General features: G+C 39.5%; 1 protein-coding gene across 1 annotated transcript in view; it reads left to right on the top strand.

Moving 5' to 3' along the window:
* The window catches only part of celsr3 (cadherin, EGF LAG seven-pass G-type receptor 3), a 117,270-nt gene that overhangs the window by 10,841 nt on the left and 79,004 nt on the right, over nt 1-27,425 (top strand). Inside the window, exons 2-3 of the mRNA XM_087833878.1 lie at nt 14,237-14,580; nt 18,221-18,509. Coding sequence (XP_087690004.1) covers nt 14,237-14,580; nt 18,221-18,509 — 633 coding nt within the window. The remainder of the gene's footprint in view (nt 1-14,236; nt 14,581-18,220; nt 18,510-27,425) is intronic.

The following is a 27,425-nucleotide window of genomic DNA, read 5'->3' as shown; positions in this document are numbered from 1 at the left end:
ATTTTACCCTGGAGCTTTGTAATGCATGCGTTAGCAACTAACAAACCAAACCCAAATTAGATTACATCAACGTAAACATACATACACGAGTTTAATTTATTTTGTGGTGCATATGGCGTGGTGAATAAACACGTATTATATAAAGTACAGTATACCAAGCGTACACAGAGGTCAGTGCACAGTGAATTCACTTACTGTACTTATAGGCCACTGCACTGATGTTAACTATAATCTCACAGATCAGTACACTGATGTTTTACGTGTCAGGCACATTCACACGGAGGTCTGCTGAGAAATCTAAATGCCCCAGAGCATATGCATTTTAATGTTTATATATGTATATTTATGTTTATATATTATAATGTGTTTTTACACAGTGTTATAACCCCTGAGGTAAAACAAAATGAAAATGGAGTCTACATCATTCATATTTCATCACTATTGTTGATGTCATGGTTGAAATCTGTTCTTGCTGTTCCTATTTTTTATTTTTTTTTGCCTTTTCTATTTTTTCTATTCCACATGTAGCAGGTCTTTTAGAGGAAAATACCCAAATCGTGCTGACGAACAAAATTATTGTTTAAGTAGTTTTCAATGGCATGACATTATTTCATAGTGTTTTATATTTAGATTACATTTACAGCTCACTACACAACTACTGCCATTCTTCTTCTTCTTCTTCTTCTTCTTCTTCTTCTTCTTCTTCTTCTTCTTTTTAAATTCTGTACACAACTATTTCGGTCACTTTTATGTGTCTTCCAGGAATCGAAGTAATAAATATCTTCCTCTATGAGATTGACTGACTCACGAGTATGCCTTGGAGCGAAGCTTTCTAGTGTCACAACCTGGCTCAGAAGGGCCATGACTAAAGGAGGAGGCACGCTGTTTATCAAACGCAGCCAAAAAATAAAGCTTGAAGATCAGAAAAATCTGTTGTGCAGCACCTGCATTAGATTGAAATTGTGTGTGTGTGTGTATCATGAGAGAATGAAAAGACATAACCATAAAGAAGCACGGCAGAAGAGCCAGAGATGTGCAAACAAATCAGTTTTATAGACTGGGAACACTGGGTGTCCTCCAAGTGTTTAACCCTGAAGTTTGCCTTCAGACATATTTGGATCATGTCATCTAAATGAGTCATTATGTAGCGTAAAATCAGCTTTATTACTTCCTGCCGTGGTTATCCAATCATGGGAAGCTATGCGGATGTTTTTTGCTAAACCATACACAATACTCACAAGACACACACGGAGCATGAGCGTTAATAATGGGCTCAAACCCATATCATGAGTCCATGACATGTACAAAAGCCCACTTACCATCCACACTGTACTACACGTCCAGTACATAGCTAACCACAATGTAGCACTTTAGAAAAAACTTCCACCAACCCATTAAAGTCCATTAGATGTCCTCTAAATGTCTCAGTCTGAGCATAGGACTGTGGAGTGTCACATACTTTCTTCTCAGAGCGATGCAGAGCCAGATGGTAGGTTTCTCCGGTGGGTAATTAGTGTCATGTAATCATGACATTAAACCTGGAATCTGGACAGGTTTTCATACTGGCCAGTTTCTGTCCCATGTTTCATATCAGTATGTTTTTAAGCTTTGCTCAGCTCTTAATTATGTCATAACTGCTGATACTGGGAAATACAGGTGGTGACTGGTTTTGACGTAAGGCCAGTGTCTGTTTATGAGCATTCGTCTGATTTCATGCAGTGGCTTTTCGCTCAGTGAACGTCAGAGACATTTAGTGGTGGATATTAGCTATTTTATGCAAATGAACAGATTAATGAATTGCAGTTGTGTCTGTTCCCCAAGCTTTCATATTTGCAGGATTTGCAGTGAAGGATATTTTAAATGTCAGGTTACTTTGCAGTCATGCAGCTCTACAGGTTGCCACCTGGGATCTGCCCTTTATGAATGAAGTCCACTTGATACATATCTTTCTCTCTCTGCTAAGAGTGTGGTTTGAGTGGCAGAATAACTGCTACAAAACAGCGATAAACAAGGCAGCATTATGCACAGGAGGATTTCCGAGGACATGAAAGAATATTCTGACAGACATTTTTACGGAGTTGAGAGCATTACAAATTCATGCTCCCTGTTGAAAGACTTGCAGCTGCTCTGGGACTCCTCTGTTCCTGAAATCTGCTTTTTACACCTTTTTTCGGCACCTACACTCATTCTGAGCAGCCTAACATGAAAACCTGTCCACTTAAAAGCGTCTTATTAAGATACGTCTGTGAAGGTTCTCAGTCATCCAGGTCATCGTAGTCAAAGGAGCTTGCAAAGAAAAGCGTCTGGACTTCTTTAAGTTGCTTGAAGACGTTTCACCTCTCATCCGAGAAGCTTCTAAGGTCAAATGGTGGGGAGTCCCAGATTTATTAAGATACCTATTAAGATACCTTCTTATACTGGAGACACATAGTTCTTATCTGTCAATATCTGTCCAGAAAAGAGCTTGAAATAACACAATTTTAAGGCTGAAACTGGTGTAGATTAACCTTTTATAATGGAGGAGCAAAAATCGAATCTTCACATGCAGCCAATTTCTCCAAAACTTCTTGAGCACCCGGTCCTCCACAGGTTTTTTCTTTGAATGCTTATAACAATTTCCTTTTGCTGAAGAAGAAACATAAAACTCATTAGAAGTTTATCGCAAACTTCAAGTCTCCTAACCTTTGAGGCACGAAGGAGCCAAGTACTGAACGGCAAGAGGAATCATAAGATTTCATAAACAGCAGGGCTTTTTTATGACCTATTTATGCTCATCTGGGGCTAAAGGAGGATGAGAAAGCACAAACTGGAACATGCTAGAATTTCGGTGCTATGTTTAGCGTTGACTCATCAATAAATCATTACCGCATTAGGTTTACGACTCTAACAGGATTATTGTAAACAAACAAGATCACTGCAAGGGGAGAAGCTGGACAGTAACCCAGCCTCTCGAGATGCAGAGTTGGATTTAAAAAGGATGTAGCAGGCTGTTTGGTACCACCTTCGGGACAGCTCGGGATTGCTGTCACTTTTTATAGTGGGGGAAATAATTAGTTGATCTCCTGGTGAATCTGTAAGTTTGCAGTCTCTTATTTTTATGCTCATTTCATTTTAATGGAGAGGGACCAAATAGTTAACATTACACAAAAGTTAGGAATTGATTTGGATGTCATTGACTAAAATAAGCATTTGATCTCCAAGCCAAACATGACTTAGCACTTGGTGGAGAAACCCTTGCTGGTGAGCACAATGGTAAGACATTTGTTTGTAGTTGCTCACCAGGTTTGTGCACATCTCAGGAGGGATTTTGGTCCACTCCTCTTTTCTGAAATCTCTGATTCCTTCAGGTTTCTTTGCTGCCAGCCGTCAACTTAAAGCCTGTATAGACACTCCTCTGGCTGTATGTTTTAAGTCATTGTCATGCTGAAAGACCCATCTGCAACACTTCAGTGTTCTGCATGAGGAAAGGAGGTTCCTGTCCAACATTTTATGTTACACTGGCCCCTCAATTTATTCTGTACCTTCAGCATAATGTTTTCACCTCCATGCTTGACTGTTGGGGTGGCGTTCTGTAGGAAATACGCAGAATTTGTCTTCCCCCAAACACAAGAGCTCATCTGTGCCAGAATTCCGACTGGGTTGTAGGGGATCAAATACGTATTTCACTCAATGACACACAAATTAATTTATAACTTTTATATAATGTGTTTTCTCTGGATTTTTGGGTGATATTCTGTCTAGAGACTGTTCATTTCTTTGGATGTGAGCAAACTAACAAATTCAGTTGGCGATCAAATAATTTTCCCCCCACTGCACATGAACTGAACTGAAATATACTTGTGATGGCGTTTCAAATTTGACCTCATACAAACAGGTTTGTTATTAATTGGTACTCGGGTGATCAGCTTTGATCACATGGTGCTCCGTAATTGTATCCCTGAATTATTAGCGAAAGAATTGTGAATCACAAGGATATGACACATATTGCTGCTCTTGTAAACAGGGTTTTAATTGGTAGTTAGTTGTCACTGCGTTCTCTAATTCCTTGGGCATGTTCAGGTTGGCTGCGTTTTGGGTTGGCTCTAATTATCCCTGCATTAATTTGGATTTGGTCCGGGTATATGTCACACCAACCCACAGAGGTTTATTTGGCATGGATTGTCTTCCATGCCATAATTTAGGATTACATTTCGACTGTATAATTTACGCTTTTCTGTTTTCAGCTTTTCTCTTCTGATTGACGCTGCAGTAACGAGAAAAGACATGACACATGGTGCAATCGGACTAATAAATAGACACAGACACATTTGATTTCAATCGTACCATATGGAACTTGTCTTTAATGTATTTTCCATACATATTTATTCCATTATCTACTTGAAAATTGTGTTATGTAATGCTTATATGTGTATTTTTGTGGCCCATATTGAATCATAACAAATCTCTGAAATAGAATTTAAAAGGATGAAGTTATACATATAAATTTGGTTTAATTCAGAACAGATGTCCATAACTTGGGGGTTTATTATTGTATGCAACTAACCCTTATGCTAACTAGGTAAGTGCCTACACCTGGAGCATTTTTCATTTGCATTTTGCTGGTTAAGCTCCTATCTGTTTCTCCATCTGCCGCTTGGAGGTGGGGGTGGATGTTGACTTGCAGAATTATTTGGAAAAAACTGCACAAAAAAGCCAGCAAAAAAGCGCTGATATGAACACTACATGATGTTGAAGTTGAAGCAATCACAGAGTCTTCTACTGAGAGCATAGTTTCCACTACCTTTTCTCTTTACGTTAAAAGCCGAGTACCAGTAATTATAATTTAAAGCACTAGTGAGCATTCTCTCTACATGTGTTTCAATGATTGGCGTACATAAGTAAGCGTCACAGTTGTCCTTATTGCCGCCCCTACTGTGCTGAGTGGACCATTACTGCTGCACTATTACACCGCCCCACAGGAGCAATTGTTTGGAAAATTTAAATTTGGGATCTTTTCAGCTGACAGACGATCCTAACAGTGATAAGAGCAATGAAAAGCTCCAACAGACACACCCAACCTCAGGAGCTGACTAGGACAGCAACTGTGCAGCCATAATGCTACGTTCCAAAAACAGCAAATTATTTAACATAAAAGCTGCACCGGGCAGTACCCACAAAGCTCTTTTTTACACCCTTCACTTATTCCCACTCAAACATAACCTTTCTGTTTGTTGCACATCTGCGAGAAAGAGCTGAAAAAGATGCGGGGTAAATCTGCAGGATGGAGGACGATGGCTGCTGCTACAAACAGCTGCTAACCAATGTCACGTCTGCATGTCAGCGAGGTCACTGCGGATTTCTTTATAAGTACAATAAGCATGAGGGGATGTACAAATGTGATATGGGCTAAAAAGCGAGACATGCATGTGTATCTGGTTGAATGTAAAGGATTAGAGCTTCTGTTGTTAAAGGGCGGTTTAACCCATCATGCTGCTGATGGTGCTGCGTGAGCTCGTGTGTTTGTGCATGTTTTTTTTCATGATGTGTTCCACTTTACACTGAAAATAATGAGTGCCCAGACCTCAGGGGCGGAAAGGCTTTAACAAACAAACAGAGCGCAGAAATCAGCAGTCAAGCCAACGCCTGCGTGCATGTGATTGGTAATGATGCATACATCCTGTTTTTCACGCCTGTATTATTTTATCAGCATTAATATACGGGCTCCGTCTCTCTGTTTTATTTGTGTGCGAGCGCCACTTTGCCCGTCTGTACTCTCGCGCGCGCCCTGGGAGGCGAGTCATTACATTTAGGTGACTGTGCTTCAGACCCTCTTTCCCGCGCTCTGTTAGCAACTTCAGAGAATTTATGTGTGTTCGAAAAGGGCACCATTTGTTCAGCAGCTACCGCGCCTATTTATTTTCCTGACTTGAGGGCATCTTACGCAGCTTAAAAAGTCCACACAATTTTTTTGTTACATAGCGTTTCGAAATTTCAGCCTGCCCTTGTATTTTGTTAAGGCTTTCTGAGGAGGGTGAACGTGGAGGAGAGGGAGGAAAAAAGGGCAAACAGAGGGATGTGACAACACAGTGTGAAATGGGATTTAAACCCTTGTGGTTGTGAATACATGGGCTGTGAAGTAATGGGCTGAAGGCACCATGACAGCATTTAGCGTTTCGGAGATGTGGCATATGGCTTTTGTTCAGTGGAAATCCAATTTGAGTGTTTTGGGTGTTGCATGGTTGCTGTAATATATCTCCCCTTTTGGGTTTTTTTCTTTTAATCTCAACTCCATTTACAGTATTGGGAGTGCATACAGTTTGAGCCAGACACTTAACAATGGCAGTGCTAATGCCATGTGTGAATGAATTAACCGTGCGCGGATTTGAACGACTAACCTTGCCAGTGTCAGCGTTTGCGCACATAGCCACAATGAAAATAAAGAGAAAAATTAATTTATGTCTGCATATACGTACGCCACAATCCTCCATTCAAATGCCGCCTTTTAAAATGAATATTGAGTGTCCATCTGTAAGACATTAACTTAAATCACTATATGCTTATGTAACTTAATGGGTGTTTTCTCCGCCAGCGGCAACGCGACGATTCTGAATGCAAGAGACATGAATTATATAGTCTAAATACAAAAGAACAGTTTACTTTTACAGCACGTTCAAGTTCTTTAAGACATGTGGTGTAATATCCAGTGACTAAAAGCATCAACAAAATAAATATTACACTACAGTACTGTGCAAAGGTCTCAAGCTGCTCCTCACTTTGCTTCTGCCTTTTGTTCTGTTTTCTGTCAAGATGATCAGACACCGCTTTAATAATGTTGAGGTCCAAGCTCTTTGAGACCAATCCATGACTGATAGAGTTCTTTTGTGTGTTTTGGTATTCTTTTACTGTGTTTGGGATCATTGTCATTATGAAAAATGAAGCTGTTTTCGGTCAAACACTTTCCCATTATATTGCATCTGGATAAAAACCTGATGATACCTTTCTGTTTTAATTATTCCATCAATTTTGACAAGATCTCCAACACCACTGGCTGAAATGCATCAGCAAACCATGAGAGATCATCCACTGTGTTTTACACATGGCTGTAGACACTCAGTGTTGCATCACTCTCTTGTCTTCCGTGCGTATTGGCAACAATTGAAACCAAATTCATCACTCTATAAGACCCGTATGTGGTTAGTCTTGTCTGATTTGGCATACCTCAGCTTCTTGATTGACAACCTTCCACTGAGATCATTTGATGAGGCTTCAGTGAACGGTAAAAGGATCACCAGAAGGGCCAGATGCTCAGGTCCTGGAGCTCTCAGGTGCTGCGTCACGTTTGCTAGATTCCTCAAATTTTTTGAGGACACACTGCACAACAAGATATGCCAAAGTTTTTTAGCCAATAGATCTTTGGGGATCACCTTGTTGGTGGAAAAATGTTCTACCTGTCAAACATCGTTTGCAGTTTCGGTCAAAGAAATTAGATCAAATTATGTTCTCATTTCAAACAAAAGCAGCCGAAGAATACCTTTGAAAAACCTCCAGCAAGCCTGTAGAACTACAGTATTGCTCAAGACCATGTTAAAAAATTACCAGACTTTTGCACAGTGCCCTGTCTCCACATACTAACTCAGTGCAGTCTGTTGTACATACTTATATAAACTATAATATTCCCATTTCTTCACTTTTATATTTTATATTCCCATCGACTTCCACAGGATCACCAAGGCAGCCCTCCAAAACACTTAACGTCCCACTATAAAACTACAAAAGTATGTCACTGATATTTCCATTTGCTTTTCAAAACACCTGCACGTTTTGTGATCTTTTTAAAAAAAAAAATGAAGTCCATCCGAGCAGTATCTCCAAACTCTTGGTGATGTGACTGTCCTCTTCAAGGAAAATGCCTGGGCTCTGCTTTGTGGCCTATCCTTCTTCCAAGTATGGCAGCTTTTAAAAATGCTTCTAGGACTGCTTCAGCTGTGGGTTTCAATTGTACGCTACTTTGCAGACTATTTCCGTCCGGATTTCCAGGAAGCGAGCTTAGGATGCTCTGACATTCAAGATCCTTTGAGTGTGCTATTAGTCAGGCTACCTGGTGCAGTGAGATAGCACTGAACCCCTTCAACCCTTTGAAACGCTGTGGACCCACAAAGCATCTTAGAACCAGAGCACCGATCGGAGACCAGCCCCTCTTTCACGGTGTGTTCATGTTCAGGAATCCATGGGACCGCACTGATGATTTCTGATCAGTGTGTTTATTCTTAGAGCCTTTATGCACGCCATCCCCAAACTCTCCACCCTCTTTGAAGTGCAGACACATGAAAGGGGAAAGTGTTGGCTCAAAGCCCAAAGGAGCCATGAGAGCTTGCAAACACATCTCCAAGTTGTTATTTACAAAATGCTTTGTTTTCCCATGGTCCGAAAGATGCCAAAATAACCCTCCATTTGCGGCGTTTTCAGTTTGTAGATTATAAAAGTTTCATTGTTTCTATGTGAGCTGAAGTGCAGTGGCGTGAAGACATGGTGATGCATTAGTTATGACTTCCTGGCTTACAGGGGAAGATTACCTTTACTCACCTCTCACCAACAAATCCTGCTCCGTAACCAAGTGGAAGACACGAAGAGGATCAGTTCAAAATTACACATCAGGGTCGCAGAGTTATGATGCCTGACGTCTTAGAGTTGTGGGAGGAATTTAAAGGACAGTAAGTCACTTGTGGTCAGGTTTGATAAACTGTTACTTTCACACAGCAGGTTGTGTCTGTTACACTTTCTTTCTATCTTAAATTGAACTCAACATCAGTTCTGAATAGATTCCTTTAGTTGTAGAAGTCAGACTTGAGGTGAAGTCAAGAATTCAGACGTGGCAGAAATATTCTTTGACTCAAGACTCATTGGACTCAAACAGCCCAGATTTCTCATTTATTAGTTGCAACTTTTAGCCAAACTCGAGTTAGAATGCGAGGTCACGTACCTGTATAAAGCTGACCTTACAGAATGAGGTGATTAGTGAAACGACCCGGTCTGTCAGCACATGGGCACGGTTTGCTGTCGTAATTGGTCGTAACAGTCATGCATGCTAAATTTGCTGCTCTTTTCAAGCTCAGCATGTCTGTGTAGAGCGATGCATGAAGAGCCTCGTGCTAAGTGCACGCTACCCAGATTATTTAAAGTAACGAGAAAAGCCAAATGAAGATGTTTTCTGTGTACATTTATGTGTGTCTGCCAGGTTTAGCGCACTGCATTGTCTGCTGGGGGGTTGATGCTAAAACCATCGAGACAAACAGGCAGTGGTACTATTGAGTGTTTCATTTGAGACTGTTAAATGATTTGTTCAGTTGTCAGATGTTCCTGTTTGAATGCCACTGTTGTCCCCAGTGGGCCAATGAAGGAGGTTCTTAAGAGGCAGTGAAAATATTCAGCGTGTCTGGCAGATGAAATTGTTTTTTTTTCCTGTCAGAAAACATTTGAGAATACAGTTTGCAGGAGGCTAACACGATATGACTATTAAACACATAGCAGTATGCCAACAAATAAAACAAATCAATCGAGAGTTCTGTCAAGTCTTTGTGGTGCAATCTCACAGGTTCCCCATCAATATGATCAATAATAAAAGGGCATGAAGCAGCTGGTCAAATAATCAGATGAACGGTCACATGTATTCTCCTTTTTTGTTCGAAATTAGACATCTGTTTTGTAGAGAATGTTTGTACATTTCTTTTACTTTTTCCTCTGCCTTTTTATCATCATTTCATGTCTTTGAACGCGTGATCTCAAGAAGTTTTAAATGAATTCTGTTTAAACTTCATAAGGTTGTAGAGTGGGGTCATGTTAACAATCCGTTAAAATTTGGTCTACACCAAAGTCTTCAGGGTCAACGTGATTGATGATTTATTGGTCGAAAATGGACAAAAACCCATTTAACCTAGAAACTATGATTCTTACAAGTGTGATGTGTATTGTCTACATATACAAAGTACCATATATGGATTTAAAATATGAGGTCACATTTGACCTCTGACCACTCCTTCAAGGTCAGTAGATTAATCTACTGACGATAACGATCGTCAGTAGATGGCAGTTTCTCACTGCCATCGTTTGTACTGACAACATATAGGAATATAGGGAATGATAAATGGGGATTTTAAACATAATGTTACTTGGTGTTTATTACTATTTTAACATTTAAAAAGATAATACTAAACAATGAAATGAATGCTACTCAAATGTAAAAACTTTTCTCAAAATTCAGTCAACAGGCTTTAACAGAAAAAGTAAAAGTCTGCATTTCCAAACGTTTTTTTTTTCTCACTTCAAACTTCTTAAAGTATGTCGAAAAACACCATAGAAAACGCAATGCTATTCCACTCCTTGGTGGAGGATTGTGCTCTTCACGGTGTAGTTTACAGATTTTGCAGTTGTTTTTTAACCTAATTAGTAAGGGTTGGAAAAGCTGGAGTAGACATTGTTTAAACTTTGAACAGAATTCCGGGCCAGATTAGAATCCAGACACGACAGTCGAATCTGTTTTTCTCATCTCGCTCTCAGCAACACTCACATTTTTATCTACTGGATACAAGATATCACTGAAAGCCCGTTCTCCGTGTTTGAGCAAGAGAGGCTTAAAGTTCATTACTTCATGTCACAGATGTCAAAGTTGGCTGTTGGACCAGGATTGGCTTCTAAACTAGTTGTAATGACACAAATCCTGCCCAAAGGTACATGGCTTAAAATCAGACTTTTAAGAGCCTGGATTAATTTAAAAAGGGTCTCCTGATGTCAGATGCTCAACATACATCATGCTGAACAGCAATAGGGTGTGTGTGTGAGAGTGTGTGTGTGTCTATGTAAAAGAGGGTACTACTCGAGCAGATTATCCTGGGTCTTTTCATAGATCCCTGTCTCATTTCAATGACAATGGGAGATCAGTGTCAATTAGTGCCGTGTCTTTGCATTGTGATCCGGAGAGGCGATAATAAAGCTGGGTTTTAGCCCAGGAAGACGAAATGACATTTAATTATTTCACCTAATGCATCCTGTATGTGCTGTACTCTATGACTGTATCAGTTTGATCCAAATGTGTTTCTTTGTGCGCATTATTTCCTCCTTATGCTCTATTAAAATGTCCCCTACAGATTGTTTGCTAGGTTTGCTCCTCCGTCCCCTTCACAGAACCACTCTTCCCCCTGGCTGCTCATTTGTTATGATGGCCTCTGGATTTGAGTGTGTGTATGCGTGCATATGTGTGTGTGTCTGTGTGTGTGTTAGAGGTCAGTGGGGAGTGAGGCTCCTCATAATCCGGTAATCAAACCAGCTGCCACCAGACCCAACCCCCAGCCTCCATACATCCGTCTTTCCATTCTCTCTCGCTCTCGCTGTATGTCTTCCCACATTTATTCCGTTCTTCTGACAGTTTTACGTTCTGCATTTTTCTTCCTTTTGATGTCTTTTTTTACACGTTAGAGAATCGCCAAATAGCCATACATAAATCAAAAATCTAAATAAAAGAATTAGATTTTTTCCCTTTTTAAATTGTAAATAAATTCAATTAATAGCATCCTGAAATATTTTTACTAAAGCATTAACAAAGATAAAGATTTGTGTTTATTTATAGTAGCGTAAACAAATTAAGCCATAATCTCTCGTTTTATTAATCCCTGGTTAAAAGCTCTCTCTCTCCCCCTTTTTTCCATTTCAGTTTTCAGTTTTTAATAAACCTTCTTCGCGCTCCTTCACCCTCCACCACCTCTCTGTCCTCCTGCTCATGTCCATGTCACATCTTCCGTCTGTCTCTGTTCACCCCTCACCCTCCACCCACAATGCTCCTTTTTCTCCCTTTCTTTATTTCATTCTTTCCTGTCATTTTTTCCGTGTATTGCTTTCTTATGCTGTGTTTGTGTGCATTTGTGTCCCTCTATGGCTTATTTGCCAGCTTGTTGGACCAAATTGCTTTACAGCATACAACACCGCCCAGCAGTACATCCAGTATAGATTAAACACACTTCGTGTCTGCGAATAAAATGGGTGTTTGTGAGGGCTGTGACCTGCTGCGCTTCCAATGAGCTCATTTTGTGGACTCCCAGCGAAAGGAGTGCCCTGTCGAATCTGTAACTAAAGCTGAGTGTGGGAAGATCGAAACCCAACGCTTCCCTACATGAGAACGCTCAGTTTGCACGCCACCTTCTGTGTGACTCACAAATAGATGTAGACTTCAGAGGATCACTTTTCTCTTACTTAACTGTAACACATGATAATGAATTGCATCATCCTTTCTAGAGACTAAAGTGGACCTCAGAGGATTCAGCACTTTTATGCTGCAAATCTCCTATCACCACATCTTATGCCTGACATGTAGGTTCACAGATGATGACTACATTCACACATATGGCAATAGAGAGTGTCTACAGCCATGCTGTTTGATCTTTGGGGCTGTAGTGGAAGTAAGAAGAGCGAAAAAGAAGCACTAAAATACTTTGTGTCATGCTGTCTCCACAGGATTAAGCAAGTGTCAGTGAAAGCTAATGCAAAAAAATAAAGAGTTTATGTGGAGCTGCTGCCCATGTTCATACTCATCGTCTCTGCAACATATACCCTCATTGTATCAGATTTTTCATATTTGATGTTATGAATTTGCTTAAGCTTAGAAAGATTAGTGGTGCTGGTTCAATATTAAAGGCAACATTAATTATTAGACAAAAAACCTTTGCTAAGACCAGCTAAACCAAGGATTTTAATACTCTAAAAAACACAGTGTGGGGCTTCTGTGCTTTGTATTTCTAACCAGCAGCACCACCATAAGTCAGTCATATTTTACCATTCCCAGTACATGTAATCCAGTTGTTTCCTCCAGTGCTTACCTAGACATTCAAGCAGACCACAAATCACCTAATAACGGTTGATCTGACTGCCAGGCCAGCCTATATCAGCGGTACTTCCTGTTTTACCATGGGACTCACAAATTTAAGTTGCTTAAGCTTCCCTGCAGTCGCTGTTGCCTCTGCTACTCACCTTCGCTCCAGCTCCTTTAATGCTATAACTGACTTAATCAGTGTCATATCGGTTGTCACAGACGCCTGCCTTTTTGTTTTTCCCCTGGGGTCCTCATGCTGCTGCCCTCGCCTTTCCATCTTTGCATATTTATTTGTTGAAATTTTGTTATGGATAAAAAAAATATAATATTTATTACAATAACTTAGGTGGTGTCAACGCAGACTGCTATATTCAGGCTCCATAAACTCATTTTCTTGTAACTAGACGATCATATATAATACTATTATAATACTGTATAATATGTCATACAGTACTAATTTATCTGTTAGATATCTGTGTGAGAAACTGTCAGTGAACTGCAAATGTAAAAGAAAGTGTAAATAATGTAATTATCTCATAGTAAGTAAAACATTTTTTAGGTTAAATGTCATTAAAATATTAGAAATTAGGTTAATTTTAATTAAATTTTAAATATGTAAAGAAAAAGATACAGTTAAACATTAACTGTAAACAATATTATAAAGAGTTGTATCTAAACAATTCAATGAATCCAGTGGATCAGATATGTTCCTGCTTAGACATTAAGACATCAAAGCTTCCTCCTTCTTATATGAGTTCTAATGTCACAATTCCAATATATTTTAAGGCAAATAAGGATTATTTATGTTTTTGCATGAGCTGTTTTTGCTTCCCTCAGACCGTACTGTCATACAGCTAGAATATTTTATATATTTTATATGTTGTCAAATCTACTTCTAGTGACCTGCACCTCATGGTAACCTTTGGTGTGAATGGATTGTAAACACCACCACCAACACAAATGAACTCCACCTTTTATCAAGATCAGCCAATAAGCTTCAGTCCCAGTCCAGTGATAGAAAACGTAGTGTCTGTGGTATCATCGACACAGAAGCACTGGTAGTTTCAGTTACCTGTGACTTTCTCTCCCACTCTTAATCAATTTAAGTAACATAAAATTACATTAATTACATTACGTTAACACGGTTGTGACTACTTCCTGTTTTATCTTTGCATTGGTGAATATCTCTGCTCTTCTGTCGTCTCTGTCGTTCCTCACCTCTTCCTCTGAAGCTTCCTCTCAAAGTTTCTTCTCTCACTCTGTGCCCCGTCCACATCCTGGTCACTGACTGTGCAACTCTGACTTTCTCTCTCTCTTTCTCTTTCCTTATAACCTGCATAAGTTCCTCTTCTATCCGTTCACCTAACTGGCTGCCCTCTGCTATCTTCTTCAACTCTTCAGATGGCGTCCACAGCATTTCGGCTCAGTGTGTTCTCCGCGTCCTCATTATCACAGAGGACATGTTGGGCAGCAGTGTCACTGTCCGCCTTCAGAACATGTCCCAGGAGCACTTCCTGTCACCACTGCTGGGAACCTTCTTGGAAGGTGTGTCCGCTGTTCTCTCAGTTCCTGTTGAGGATGTTTTCATCTTCAACATTCAACCGGATCTGGATGCGGCACCCGGAGGAATCCTGAATGTCAGCTTCTCTGCCGCGTTGCCGGGCGGACATTTCTTTCCCTCTGAGGCCCTGGAGGAGCAGCTGTACCTGAACAGGCCGAGGCTGACGTCACTGACACAGATGGAGGTTAGTCCATGTGCAAAAACACACACACAGAGGAATCACACCTCTGAATGTCTGACTTTAACTCCTTCATCACATCACAAAGGCAAAAATGTTGGCAAGCATATAAATACCATTTAACTCTCTCATGTGGTGTTTCTCTGGTTCAAAGCATGGTCTTTTTGCTGTGTTGAAAACAAGAATATTCTTTGAGATTAATAAATGTACCTTTAATAATCGCCTTTAAAAATAGCCTTACACTCTCTCAGGCTGCACATGCACTGCATTTAGTTAGTTAGTTAATAAATATTAATCCTTTATGAGGTATAACATTTAATATTTCTTGAAATTATTTATTTTAAAATGTATTGACTTATTAATTCACTTTATTAAAAAGAATGACAGTAAGCCTATGTAACAGAGAAATATTCATTAACTACACCTGTTTAACTGCACATTAATGGAAATATTGATTCAGCCAAACATGGCAGCAACTTAATGAATTTACTCATGCAGACATGGTGAACCTGACCTGTCAAAGTTCAAATCAAGCATCTGAATGAGAAAGAAAGACGATTTTAGTGACTTTTGAATGTGGCATTGTTGTTTGTGCCAAATAGGCTGGTCTGAGTGTTTTACACTCTGATCTCCTGGGATTTTCCTACACAACCATCACTACAGTTTATAAAGAATGGTCTGAAAAAGAGAACATTTCCAGTGAGTGCCATTTGTGTGGGTGAAAAATGCCTTGTTGATGTCAGCGATCACAAGACAATAGGGCAACAGTCAACTCAAATAATCACTTATGAAAACCAAGGTATGCAGAAGAGCATCTCATCAAACCTTGAAGCAGATGGTCTACAGCAGCAGAATAACACCCTGGGTGCTACTCCTCAGCTAAGAGCAAGAAACTCTACATGGGCTCACCAAAAGTGGGCATTAGAATACTGAAAAAATTGTTGTCTGGTCTGACGAGTCCCAGTTTCTGTAGTACGGAGCCCCGCAGGGGACATGGGAGAAAAAAAAATTAAGACGGACTTTTGCGAGATCTCGCGAAACTTTTGCGAGATCTTGCAAAACAAACTCGGGATCTTGCAAAACTTTTGCGAAATCTCGCAAAAGTTGAATTCCAACAATGGCGGCAGCTACTTAGTTGTAATATTACTCTTTCTGGGTCGCAAAATACACTTTTAAGATATTTTGAGATGTGAATGTAGTTGTGTAAACGTCAGATACCTGCTCGGTTTACAAGACATCACATATTTGCAAAAGTGCTCCGACGTTTTCGGAGATCTGACACCCAAGCTAGCGGAAGGTCGAGACCTACTACAGCCGGGAGGAACACCGCTTTCCCGGCACATCGTGCCTCGACCTCCTGGTCGGCTTCGAGCTGGCAGCCTCCGAAGAATGCGGCTAAAACTTTTGCGAGATCCCGAGTTTGTTTTGCGAGAAGTCCGTCTTAATATTTTTTTTCTCCCATGTCCCCTGCGGGGCTCCGTACTGTTGAAATATTTGATGTAAACATAATAAAAACATGTTTTCATCCTACCTTTCATCAGGGGTTCAGGCTGCTGGTGATAGTGTTTTTTTTTCCTTGGCACACTCTGTACCAACCCAGCATCATTTAAAGGCCTCGTCTGAGGGTTACTGACCATATCCATCCCTTTATGACCACGGTGTGCTCTTCCTCTGATGGCTGTTTCTAGCAAGATAATGTTGATTGTCACAAAGCTCACATCATCTCAAACTGGTTTCTTGAACACGACAGTGAGTTCACTGAACTCAAATAGCCTCCACATTCACTTCATGGATGTGAAGCATTGCTGCAGGAACTGTGTGATGCTGTTATGTCAATATGGAGCAATATCTCTGAGGAATGTTTCCAGCACTTTGTTGAATCAATGCAATGAAGAAGACAGCTCTGATGGCAAAAAGTACTAGCAATGTGTAACTAATAAAGTGGCCTGTGAGTATACATCTGAGCTTGTTGGATGTGAACTAGTAATAACACAATACAGCTTCCTGTGGCACATCAGCCATGTGACTTTACAGAACAATGGGCAAATATGACCATTAAATGTTCTCATGCATGAAATCAGGAACACCTGGACAAGCACATCAGTTATGTAATGTTTACACAACCCAAGGGAATCTCACAGTAAGAGAGAGATAGATAGAAGCAGAAGGAAGAAGGTGAATGCAGAAGAAGGAAATATTTATAAGGGGTGAGAGAGACACCAGTGGTGAGTGCCTTTGACCTTATCTTAACAGGCACTGTCACACAACCACACATGCAAACAGGATCTTAGCTCTTAAGAAGACACAATCTAGTGAATATATCTGGTCCACTGGCCTTAACAGCAAGCAAAAGCTGTAAATATACTATTTGGGAAAGTGACTGGTTATGCAAAGACACACAGCCCACTGCTGTCACTGTGTCCAAGGCAGCATGCTAAATGACTGATAGCTGGGGGGGTGACCTGTGGAGAAGGTTAAGACTGCTAGTATCAGGTAAATGAAGGTAATATGAATATTTTAAGTAAAAAGAACCAAGAAAACCCCAATGTGATAATAAAATTACAGTGTTTAAAATGGAATAAATAAAGGCATTCCCATTTTAAATATGTATGTCTAACATTACTGAAGATTACCATTTTTTAGCAATCAAATGATAACCTACACCAGTCAGAAGTGTGAAGCCACCTAACAAGTCAGTCAGTGAGAAACTCCATGATGCAGCTCCTTCCCCAAACTACAGGTATAGATTTTTAGAACCAGCCTATACATCATAGCAGAATTCAGAAGAAGGTGGGTTTACCTTACCTGCCTGCACATTTACTGTTTTGATTTATGTGCCAGTTTGCCAGTAAGTATAATATAGTAAATAAACTTTAAAAGGCTGTGTAGCATTTTTGTTTTTGTGATGCTCCTACCAGTATGACTGTGCCAGTGCCTTACAGTAACATGTTTATATAGCCATGAGCATGTTTTAGTATTAGCTAGCATGCTAGCGTTCAAAACATTAGCATGCTAGCATGTTTAATTTCTCCTAAAAGAAAAAAAAACATAAATTTTTTTCTTTCATGTTATTATTTCTACCAGTAAAGGTTTTTAAAATACAAATTCAACCAGTAGCAGATACTGATGGTTGCTTAATTTGTTTTTATATTATATATATATATATATATATATATATATATATATATTTTCAATTTATGTATTTCCTTGTTTGCCCAAATGATACAAATTAAGTATAAGGAACTGTTTTGGCATCTTTCTTCACTTCATCATAACATGTTACAAATTCATTAAACTGTATCTTTATGTAATTGTTAAAAATGATACTTTTTAAAAGCTGCTTTAATAATCATCAGGGAGATTTTTACTTAATTAACTTCAGTACTAGGTGCTGATAATATTTAATGTACTTTTAGTTTAGTTGGATTGTTATAGTGCTTTTACTTTGAAGATCTGAAGACTTTTTCCACCATTGCTGAAATAGATCACTGGAACACAAAAACAAGAATGATTTCCCCGCTTATAAATATTAAAAAGTAACTTTATTATGAGTGATAAAAGAAGCCCTGAGTGAGGACGCCTGAAAGTCTAAATTGAGAATATTCCTCACACTACACTGTATATGTTTCCTCTGCTATTGCTCCAGGTCCTCCCGTTTGATGACAACGTGTGCTTGCGGGAGCCTTGCCAGAACTACATGAAGTGCATCTCAGTGCTGCGTTTCAACAGCTCTGCCCCCTTCATCTCCTCACCCTCCATCTTGTTCCGGCCCATCCACCCCATCGCAGGACTACGCTGCCGCTGCCCAGTGGGATTCACGGGTGATTACTGTGAGACAGAGATCAACCTGTGCTACTCCAACCCCTGTCTGAACGGAGGGGTGTGTGCCCGCAGAGAGGGAGGGTACACCTGTATCTGCCGCGAAGACTACACCGGTGAGTAGCGAGGGAGTGTGTGCGTGTGCTGTGTTTGAAAGTGTTTTGTGGGAAAGTCTGTTTTTTGTCTGATGAACAATGTGATATATTCATACCGATAATAAACAGTTTGTTTCAAGAAACTGTAGAATAAACCAGGTTTAATATAAGGCTGAGTCATTCTTGCCTTGTCAGTTAAATTTAATAGAACTGATTTATATCTAACCAGCTTAGTCCTGATCACTCTTGTTGCCCACGTGCACCACACACTGTACTGTCGACAGGGTATTTTTTTTTTCAACTAATTGACATTTCCAGTAGTGAGTCTGCTTTAATGAATATGTGCTTGGAAAATGAGTGCAGGTCTTATTAGCAGTTCTTCTAGATCAAGCTTTGAGGGAAATCCTCAGAGGAAAGCTTTCATATGCTTGGTTATGATACAAAAACCAGACTGCTTAAAAAGCTTACAATGCTTAAAAAGAAGCACTTTCATCTGCTTAAAGGTGGAAAATTCTACTGCAAATTACTGTTTGTATGTTCCCATTGTGCCTGCATAGATTTCCATGAGGTACTCCAAGTTTCCTCCCACACTCAAACTTGTTAGCAATGATTCTAAATTGTAAAATTTGGACCCTGTATTGGCTCCAGCCTCTAAGTTCACTCTTAGTGAAGTGATGAAGAAATTGATGAATAAACAGTCTGTGTTAAGGAAAGTCAGCTATTTATGACTTTATTACTGTATCTTCTTTAATTTTGAATTATGCGTGCAGTATTTCCTGTTTTATTTTGATAGTCTCTCGTCCTGTGCGCATAGAGTTGAGTTTTGCTTGCTCTGGCCCTTTCTCAATTCGCAAGTACGCGAGTACATACTCGCGTTCTCGGCGAGTACGTACTCGCCGAGAACGCGAGCACGGACGGATTAACGCTGACAGCACTAGTGGGAACACAACGAATATGACTTCACATTTACACCGACATCATCCTAGTGCAAAGACAAGTGGAAGCAGACAAAAACAACAAGCAGGCATGCTACAAACTTTACCCGAGTCATTTAGACAGCCGTTAGCACATGATTCTCCTTATGGGGACCTGATATGTTTAATATGCTGCTGAGAATATAGCCCAGAAGAAGCGTATAGTATAGCTTTTATTTTGGAAAGAGCCATTTCTCTGTAATAAACTCTCTTTTCCAAAGATGAGTGATTCCTCAATCAGATACAGGGCTCGCAAAATCGGGCTGCCCTGCCCTGCCCGTCGGCCTATCGTAGGAAGGAAACATATATGTCAATGCTTTTGCATTCTTTCGGAAATGTAGCTGGGTAATTATGTCATTGGCATCGGTGAGCCACTGTGAATATGTGACATATTGAAATCGCGTTTGAATTTGCTTGTTTTTTTGCTTTCACTTTGCAATCGCCGAACTGTGTATAGAGAGCGACAGCACTGATTGGTGAGTGATGATAATTTGCGCACCAATTCCTCTGACATCGTCTTATCAATCGTTAGCTTACTATGCAAACATGACAAGTGAAATCTCCCGCAGCAAGCTTAAACATGTGAGAGGTTGATCGCGCAGAGAATCGCTGAGCGTTATGTGAGTGCCTGTGTAAAAGCAGCAGGATATATATTTTAGTTCTGCTGAGCCAAATAAGACAGGTCAGCGTGAAGAAGTGACAGCCAAAGAAAAGCTTACCACAAAACGGAAAAGTTATGACAAATCAGACTATAAGGCAAAAAGAAAGTGCAGCTTTATGGTTTCATGGACAAAAGAATTTCTGTGGCTGCAATATGACAAGCTAAATAACCAGGGCTGCACATAAGTGATCCGCAGGTGTGCATTCGCTGTCAAAATAAAAAACGTGCACAAGATAAGAAGTTGCAGCGCGTGTTTGCATACATAAGATTTTCTGGAGGAGGACAGACATTTGTTTAGAACTCTTAAAGATGTCGAAGAAGCTCCTTTAAGCAATTACTTTGGTGTTCTTCCACCTCCAAAGAAATGTCAGGAGTCCGAACCCCAAAAGAAGCGCGTATTCTCGGAAAAGTGGTTGCAGGAGGTGAGCTGGCTTCAAACAAATGATGAACGCACAGAGAGGTGGTGCAGAATGTGCTGTGAAACTTTAATAAATGACAAATTAATAAAAAGGCATGAACATTTTTTTTGTATCGAAAAAATATTGAACCGTGACACCAAAGTATTAAACCGAACCAAACCGTGAATTTTGTGTATCATTGCACCCCTAATATATATATATATATATATATATATATATATATATATATATATATATATATATATATATATATATATATATATATATATATATAATACACATGCTGTAATGATAGGCCGGAGGCAGCATTTGTGTGTTCAAATTGTATTATCTGCCTGTCATTGGTTTGAATGCAGTGGCCACAGACAAGAAGAGAGGTGTATTTTCAAAGGAAAAAAATGCAGTGGAGTGTGTCTTTGTGTGTTTGTCTGTTTGTGTCTGATTCTAGCCTTTAATGCTGCACTCTGAAAACTAAAACTGACTGTGTGCGTCTTTGTTCATGTCCCACACTGACTTCCGTTTTGATCTGTGCTGTTTTTACTCTTGTGTCATGTTGAGCTGAACAACATGAAAACACACACTCTGCCTCCTGGGAGAGCTTTCTCCTCCTCAGCCCTCTACCTGTTACTTAGTCTTTTGTACTCACACATAGAAACACACACATATGCACATGCACACATGCACGCTAGCGCCACTGCCACGCTTACCGTTTTTTAATCTGTTGCCTTTTCATACACACTCTAACACACACACACACAGTGCTTCGTTCTTTCTTACCTTTCCAATACACCGGACTTATTTCAACACGACTCCGATTTTTCCCTTCCCTTCATACTGCTGCATTGCTTCTGCTATTGAGTGGCTGTGGGAGAGGGTAGAAGCTATGAATGTCAGCGTGTGTGTCTGGGGGATATTTCACATTGCCTTTTATTTCAAATCAAAAGAGAGCTGGGGGAGTGAAGCAACACTTTTCTTTCATGAGAGAGACAGAGTGTTTTCCGAACTCCCACCGAGGCAGACAAGAAAAAAAGAAAAAGAGATGAGGAGAGAGATAGGAAATGAGCAAAGGAGAAACGGAGGTAGAAAGAGACGTAGAGCGAGTGGGAGGGAGACAAAAAGTGGAGTATGATGAGAAAAGGGAAACAGAGATGGAGAGAGGCGAGAAAGTTTAAGAAGTGGAGAGAAATTTGTAAAAGATGGATAAAAGGAACTTGAAGAAGAAGGAGAGGTATTAAAAGCACGAGGAAGAGAAAATATATTTTTTATAGATCACTGGATTGCGGATGATACCAGAAAGAAATTGGTAATTGAAATGGAAATAGAAATTTCTGACAGTATGTGATCCATGCTTACAGCGTCCACAGGAGCAGAAAACACATTTAAGTGAGGGGGCACAGGGTGGACAGAGAGAAATGACACAAAGTGTAAAAGATTGGATAGCAAAGAAGACAGCAGAGCTTAAAAGATGAAGGAAAAGAAGGAGGGGAGACGGCTATGGCAGCATAGTGAAAAATTAGGGAGATGGATGAGAATAACACGGACGAGGAGCTATAGGGGGAAAAAACGGAGAGGCATCTATGAGAGAGTGGGAAAGAGCGGTGAAAGAGGGAGTGAAGGAAATCAGATGGATTCTGGGCAGTCATTGTTGTGCTTTTCCTGCGTAGGCGTCGGGTGTTACAGTGTCTTGACAATACCCCGGAGCTATTGGGAAGAGGAAAAGAAGGAATACAACAACTAAACAGGGACGAATTGATTCCCAAACACTGAACTCTCCTGACTAAGTTTGTGCTGCTGCTCATTTTTCCATCCTGCCATTATCCATCCCCCCATATGCTCCTTTGCAGCTTTGAATTGGGTTCCCTGAATATCTGTGGATTGCTCACACAGGCAGGAGGTAGGCCTGAGGTTTTGACCGAGTCGGAAAACTTTCTGTTTCCATTGAGGGAGAAACTCAAAAGATCTGAGTCAGGTGTGATCTCTGAAGCACTGTGCTGTTTCTTCAGGGTTGGTGGACCACAGTATGCCCATCACAAAGAGCATAAGCTGCATCTTTATCATGATTGAGCATCTTCGCCTCCTTCACCAATGAGGTTTTCATAGTACATGTAACCTCAGGCTAACCTTTCTCTAAACTCCACATTTAACCTCGGGATAAGTCATACTTGACACGGGATAAGTCATACTTGACACTTTAAAGGCGGGTTACCGCGGCTTTTTACCCAAGCTGTGTAAAAAGGTTCACACTACCTTTGTGGTGCCAACTGCAGATCTACAGCACTAAGATACTGCATCAGCAGGGGTTGTACTATTCAGCTGAGTACTGAATCCCCAGGGTTAGCCCGGGGTTTTAAATGAAACCGTGACACCTTATATGTTAAACCCAGTATGTTAGAGTCAAGGATTAAAGAATTTTAGATTAAAAACAGGATTTTGTTTGGCCTTTTTCACAGAGGATCTTCAAGTATATCTAATAAAACTAGTGAATCTCCTGCACCCAAGTTTGTCCTGTAACACAACCCTTTCAACCCAGTTTTACCACATATTTTCTTTTCTTACTGTTACATGTTAAAAATTCTTTGTGGAAAAGTATCAATGAACTTGTATTTATAGTCTCTTGTCCCAGTCTTGCCAATGCTACTTCGCTGCATGCACCACTTTGCCCCTCCACCGAGCACATGCATGGTGACTTTGAGGAAACAAACTAAAGGAGAAACCAGCACAATGGCAAATTACTGCAGTGCTGTAACCACACTGCATTTCTTTTTTAATCAAATTTTTGGGGTTGACAAACAAATCTTTGCACGTCTATAACAGTGCCTGCCAAGCCAAAGGAAGGGGAAACATTCAATGGTCAATTTCAGGTTTAGGCAAGATTGTTTAGCTGTCTGCCATCATTGTTTACAGTGGCCCTCAGAGGTCAAATCCATTTCAATTCAAGAAAACACCAGCAAACAGAAAAAAGCTGCAAAAACGCACAAAACACAATAAAAGTAGAATAAAAGATAACCAAACTGTTTTTGGGGAGCCAATAATGTGACGGAACAGCTGCAAAAGTAACAAGCTAACAGTAAACGGCTAATAGCAACCAAATATGTATCTGTAGTATTACATGAATTGTGATACTTTGTATCTTTTTCTCTCTCACACCACAGATGATCCATCTGTGCTTTTGCAGCGTTTATCTGTATACTGGTGAGTCATTAACGGAGCCTTATGAATAAATTTGTGTTTTTAGAGAAGCGCCCCACATTTTTACCAACTAGCATTAGCATTTGAAATGCTAAGCTCTGATTTATACCTCTCAAAACTATTTCCCATCATCCTTCTGCAGATATCAAAGACCTTCTAATTTGAGCTTTAACAAACTCTTTGTGACCTGAGATCTGTGAACTTTTGTAAAATGAGTTTAAAGTGGGAATAGAAAAATTTTCACCTAACTAGCAAATGGGTAAGCTTCTTTGTACCTGCCGTCCACTCAGAATTCTGTCTGGGGAATCCAATACATTTAAGCTTTAAATTAAAGCTTAAATTTAAATTAAACTGCATGCTCCACAGACTGAATTGTGTGTGTCTGTTGTTCTATTTATTTATTTATTGAATTACATTATTTCTTTTACCCTTTATAGTATTAAATGGTGGTCTTAAAAAAGACTACCATCTGAGCATGAAGAGATGCAGGTTGTGGTGATAAAAAGTAGAAAAAACAGGGGCATTGCCACTAACTGAAGTAATTGAATGCTTTTTAAAGCTTTTACTTCTCTAATCACTTTTCCCAAGGTGACATACATTTCAAGGAAATTATAGTTCTTACCTTTATTTGTACAAAACTCAGCTGACGCTCTGTGTTTCTATTCATAAAAAATGTAATATTTCTTGCCTTGAGCATTCATTTCTTTGAAAAACATGCTAAGCTTACAGTGCTGAAAGGGATGTGCAACAGTCATTAACCCTGAAAACAAGAAAAAGACCTCAGCAGTATAAAGACAAGTTCCCAGTACACCTTAAAGGCAGAGATAACAGCTGACTAAAAGAGCGGATATCTGATCCTCCTTACAAAGTGAAAGAAAAGACTCAGAAGCAATAAAGACAGATGCACATTATGCAGATTTAGTAAGATATACTACACCTCGGAGAGCTGGGACATGCAAAGAGAAGATGACAAAAAGAGAGAAATTGGCATGGCTGCAGACTAAATAAATTTGTGAAAAGATAAAATGGGAATAGATGGCTTACGTAGAAATTAAATCTCTTGGTTGTGGGGAAGCAGTTTGTATGTTAGATCGAGGAAATCTGAGAAACAGAAGAGGAGGGAAGGTGATGCGGTAGGCAGAGTAGAGATTAGTTTTGGATGCGATAAAGAAGATATGCATGTTACATGGAGAAATTCAATCCAGTAGGCAGAGATGGAAACCAGAGCACACACTAAGAACAAATAGGCAATGTTTAAGCTTGTGAAGAATAATCTAAATGCATATGGAGGTTTTAGCTTTTTGTAGGAAGTGGAGAAGGTTTAGAGAGAAAAAGAAATGGGATGAGGAGTGAGTGACTGAGAAAGAATGGGTTGCAGCAAGACTGAAGTTCAGGATGTGAGACTAAATTAGTTTGAATTAGGAAAGAGAGAGAATAAAGAAGGGGAGAATGAAGAGGGAGGGAATTGGTTTGGGGAATGAAATGAAGAGTTGAGCATTTAATGCAGAAGAAGAGTGCATGAAATTAATGTGTGTGAGACAAACTGGGAAGTATAGAGGATATATAGAAGAGATATGATCTAAAGCAAATAATGAATATGGAACACCTCAAGCAAGAGAAAGAAAATTTGAGAAATGAAGTTGCAGTTTTTTGTAGCACTAACTTTTAGAGCAGGCGTGCATGGTGCACATCTATTCTGCTGTATCATTGAAAGGAAATCAGTAATTCTTCTTAAATCACTTTGACAGAGCGCTTCATACAAAGAGAAGAATCCGTAATGTTGCACATTTTGAGGCTCAAGAACATTAACAATGTGCATTAATTATCTTTGCTCATAGTGACCACTCTACTTATTTGTTTTTTTGGTTTTAATCACACCGTTAATTGACACTTACTTATCTGCATCAAACTTAATTAACCACTTTTATACACCGCTATAAATGCTGTTCCAATACTAGAATTTCAAATGAAATAGTAAACTACTCATTACATTATAAAAATCTTTTAAAGCTGTATTTTTTTAAACATGAAAGTGAAAACAATATAAACATTTACATCAATGATGGCACTGCTTTAGTTTTCTGATTTAGTGTAAGGTCGTCTGCCTTTGTTTCTCTCTAGTTAAACATATTTCTCAGCTGCAAATTCAATATCAGTTTTAGACACCAAGATGGACCTTTGTTGCTGTTTATGTGAACAGTTTGAACAATTTCTATTCTCTAGGAAATACATTTCAAACTGAAGCACCAAAAACAGCTGTATGACTGGCCCCCTGAACAGCTGGCGTTCTACTGTCCTATATACCTGCTTACTGTATCACATATGCTGGGGGAGAAAGAGCAAAAAGAGGGTTTGGTGAAGAAGACCTAATCTAACCAGAATGCAAACTAAATTAACAATAGAGCTCACAAAAACAGTACACAAATTAAAATTTGATCAAAAGTCTGGTGTGAATTTTAAACCAACAATCTGTGGATTATTTCCTGAGGGGAACATTTAAGTAAAGCAGAAAAGATATTCACCTAACTCACTATATTCCCAAAGACAGAAGAGACTCAAAGTTAGCACAGACAACTAAAAAGCAATCCAAATGAAAACTAAATTAGTTTTAAAAAGATAAGACGCGACGTCAGACCTGACAAGGAAAACGAATTAAGCGTCAAAGACGAGGAGCTTTAACGATAAGACAAATACAATATTTGAGGAAAAAACTAATGAGAGGTTGTAAAAGGTGAAATTAAGATCATTTACCACAACGGGGAACAAAAAAGACGTGGTGGTGAGTATTCTATAGAAAGATGGAGTTAAGAGAAAGAATAAAAGATAAAGAGGAGTTTAGAAAAGTTTCTGGAGAGGGTTAAACTGGGAGAGTATGTGGGAGAAGATAGCTTTGAGTTTTGTGGGGAAGATAAAACCAGGCCGGATGGGTGAGAGAGCAGGAGAGGGAGATAATGGCATAAGATGGATTATTCAGAGAGTGACATGTGTTTTAGAGGTCATTAATAGAATAAAAGTGTGTGTGTGTGTGTGTGTGTGTGTGTGTAAGTCAGAGGTAACAAAGAATAAAGTGTTTGCAAGAGCAATAAGACCAGTTGGTTTCAGGAAAGAGCACAGATAGCACGGGAGGAAATAAAGGAAATAGAAACATATAAATACATAACATAATAAAGTAGGTGTAATGGAAATATGTGCATTAAATGGGGGAAAAAAACACATTGCAGGGGATGTGATATGTGGAATCGACTAGGCTAAATGCATTAAACAGTGTGAGAGGAAGGAAAAAGGAGGCTAAATTAGTTTTAGGAAGATAAGTTGGGGAGCAGGAGGTAAGAGGAGGAAGTTCACATATCTTGGTTCCTCTCTGGTTTTATACATGTATATAAATAGTTGGGATTTCTTCATGTACCCATAAATGCCATAAATGCATGGTTGACAGCTGTAATTCAAAATCATGTTTGGTGATTCGGGCGTTTGCTTACTCTGTAAAGCGAGTGTGTATAGCGCTGGTATTTTTAGGTTCCTCTGAGTTTGTTGCCTGATCTGTTTGCACCACCATCAGTTTCTTTACATCACAGACCTTCACTTCAGTGGTCCATGCAAAAGTCTAGAAGCAATTATGTGGTTTAATGAATCAGTCTCACCATTAGGTACACTGATCATTTTCTACTTCACTACATAAAACTGATTTAGGTTA

This window comes from Neolamprologus brichardi, chromosome 20 (assembly GCF_056152115.1).
Source record: "Neolamprologus brichardi isolate AB-2024 chromosome 20, ASM5615211v1, whole genome shotgun sequence".
Lineage (NCBI taxonomy): Eukaryota > Metazoa > Chordata > Actinopteri > Cichliformes > Cichlidae > Neolamprologus > Neolamprologus brichardi.
Note: the sequence above shows the minus strand (reverse complement) of the source record. Positions and strands in the feature narration are given on the sequence as shown.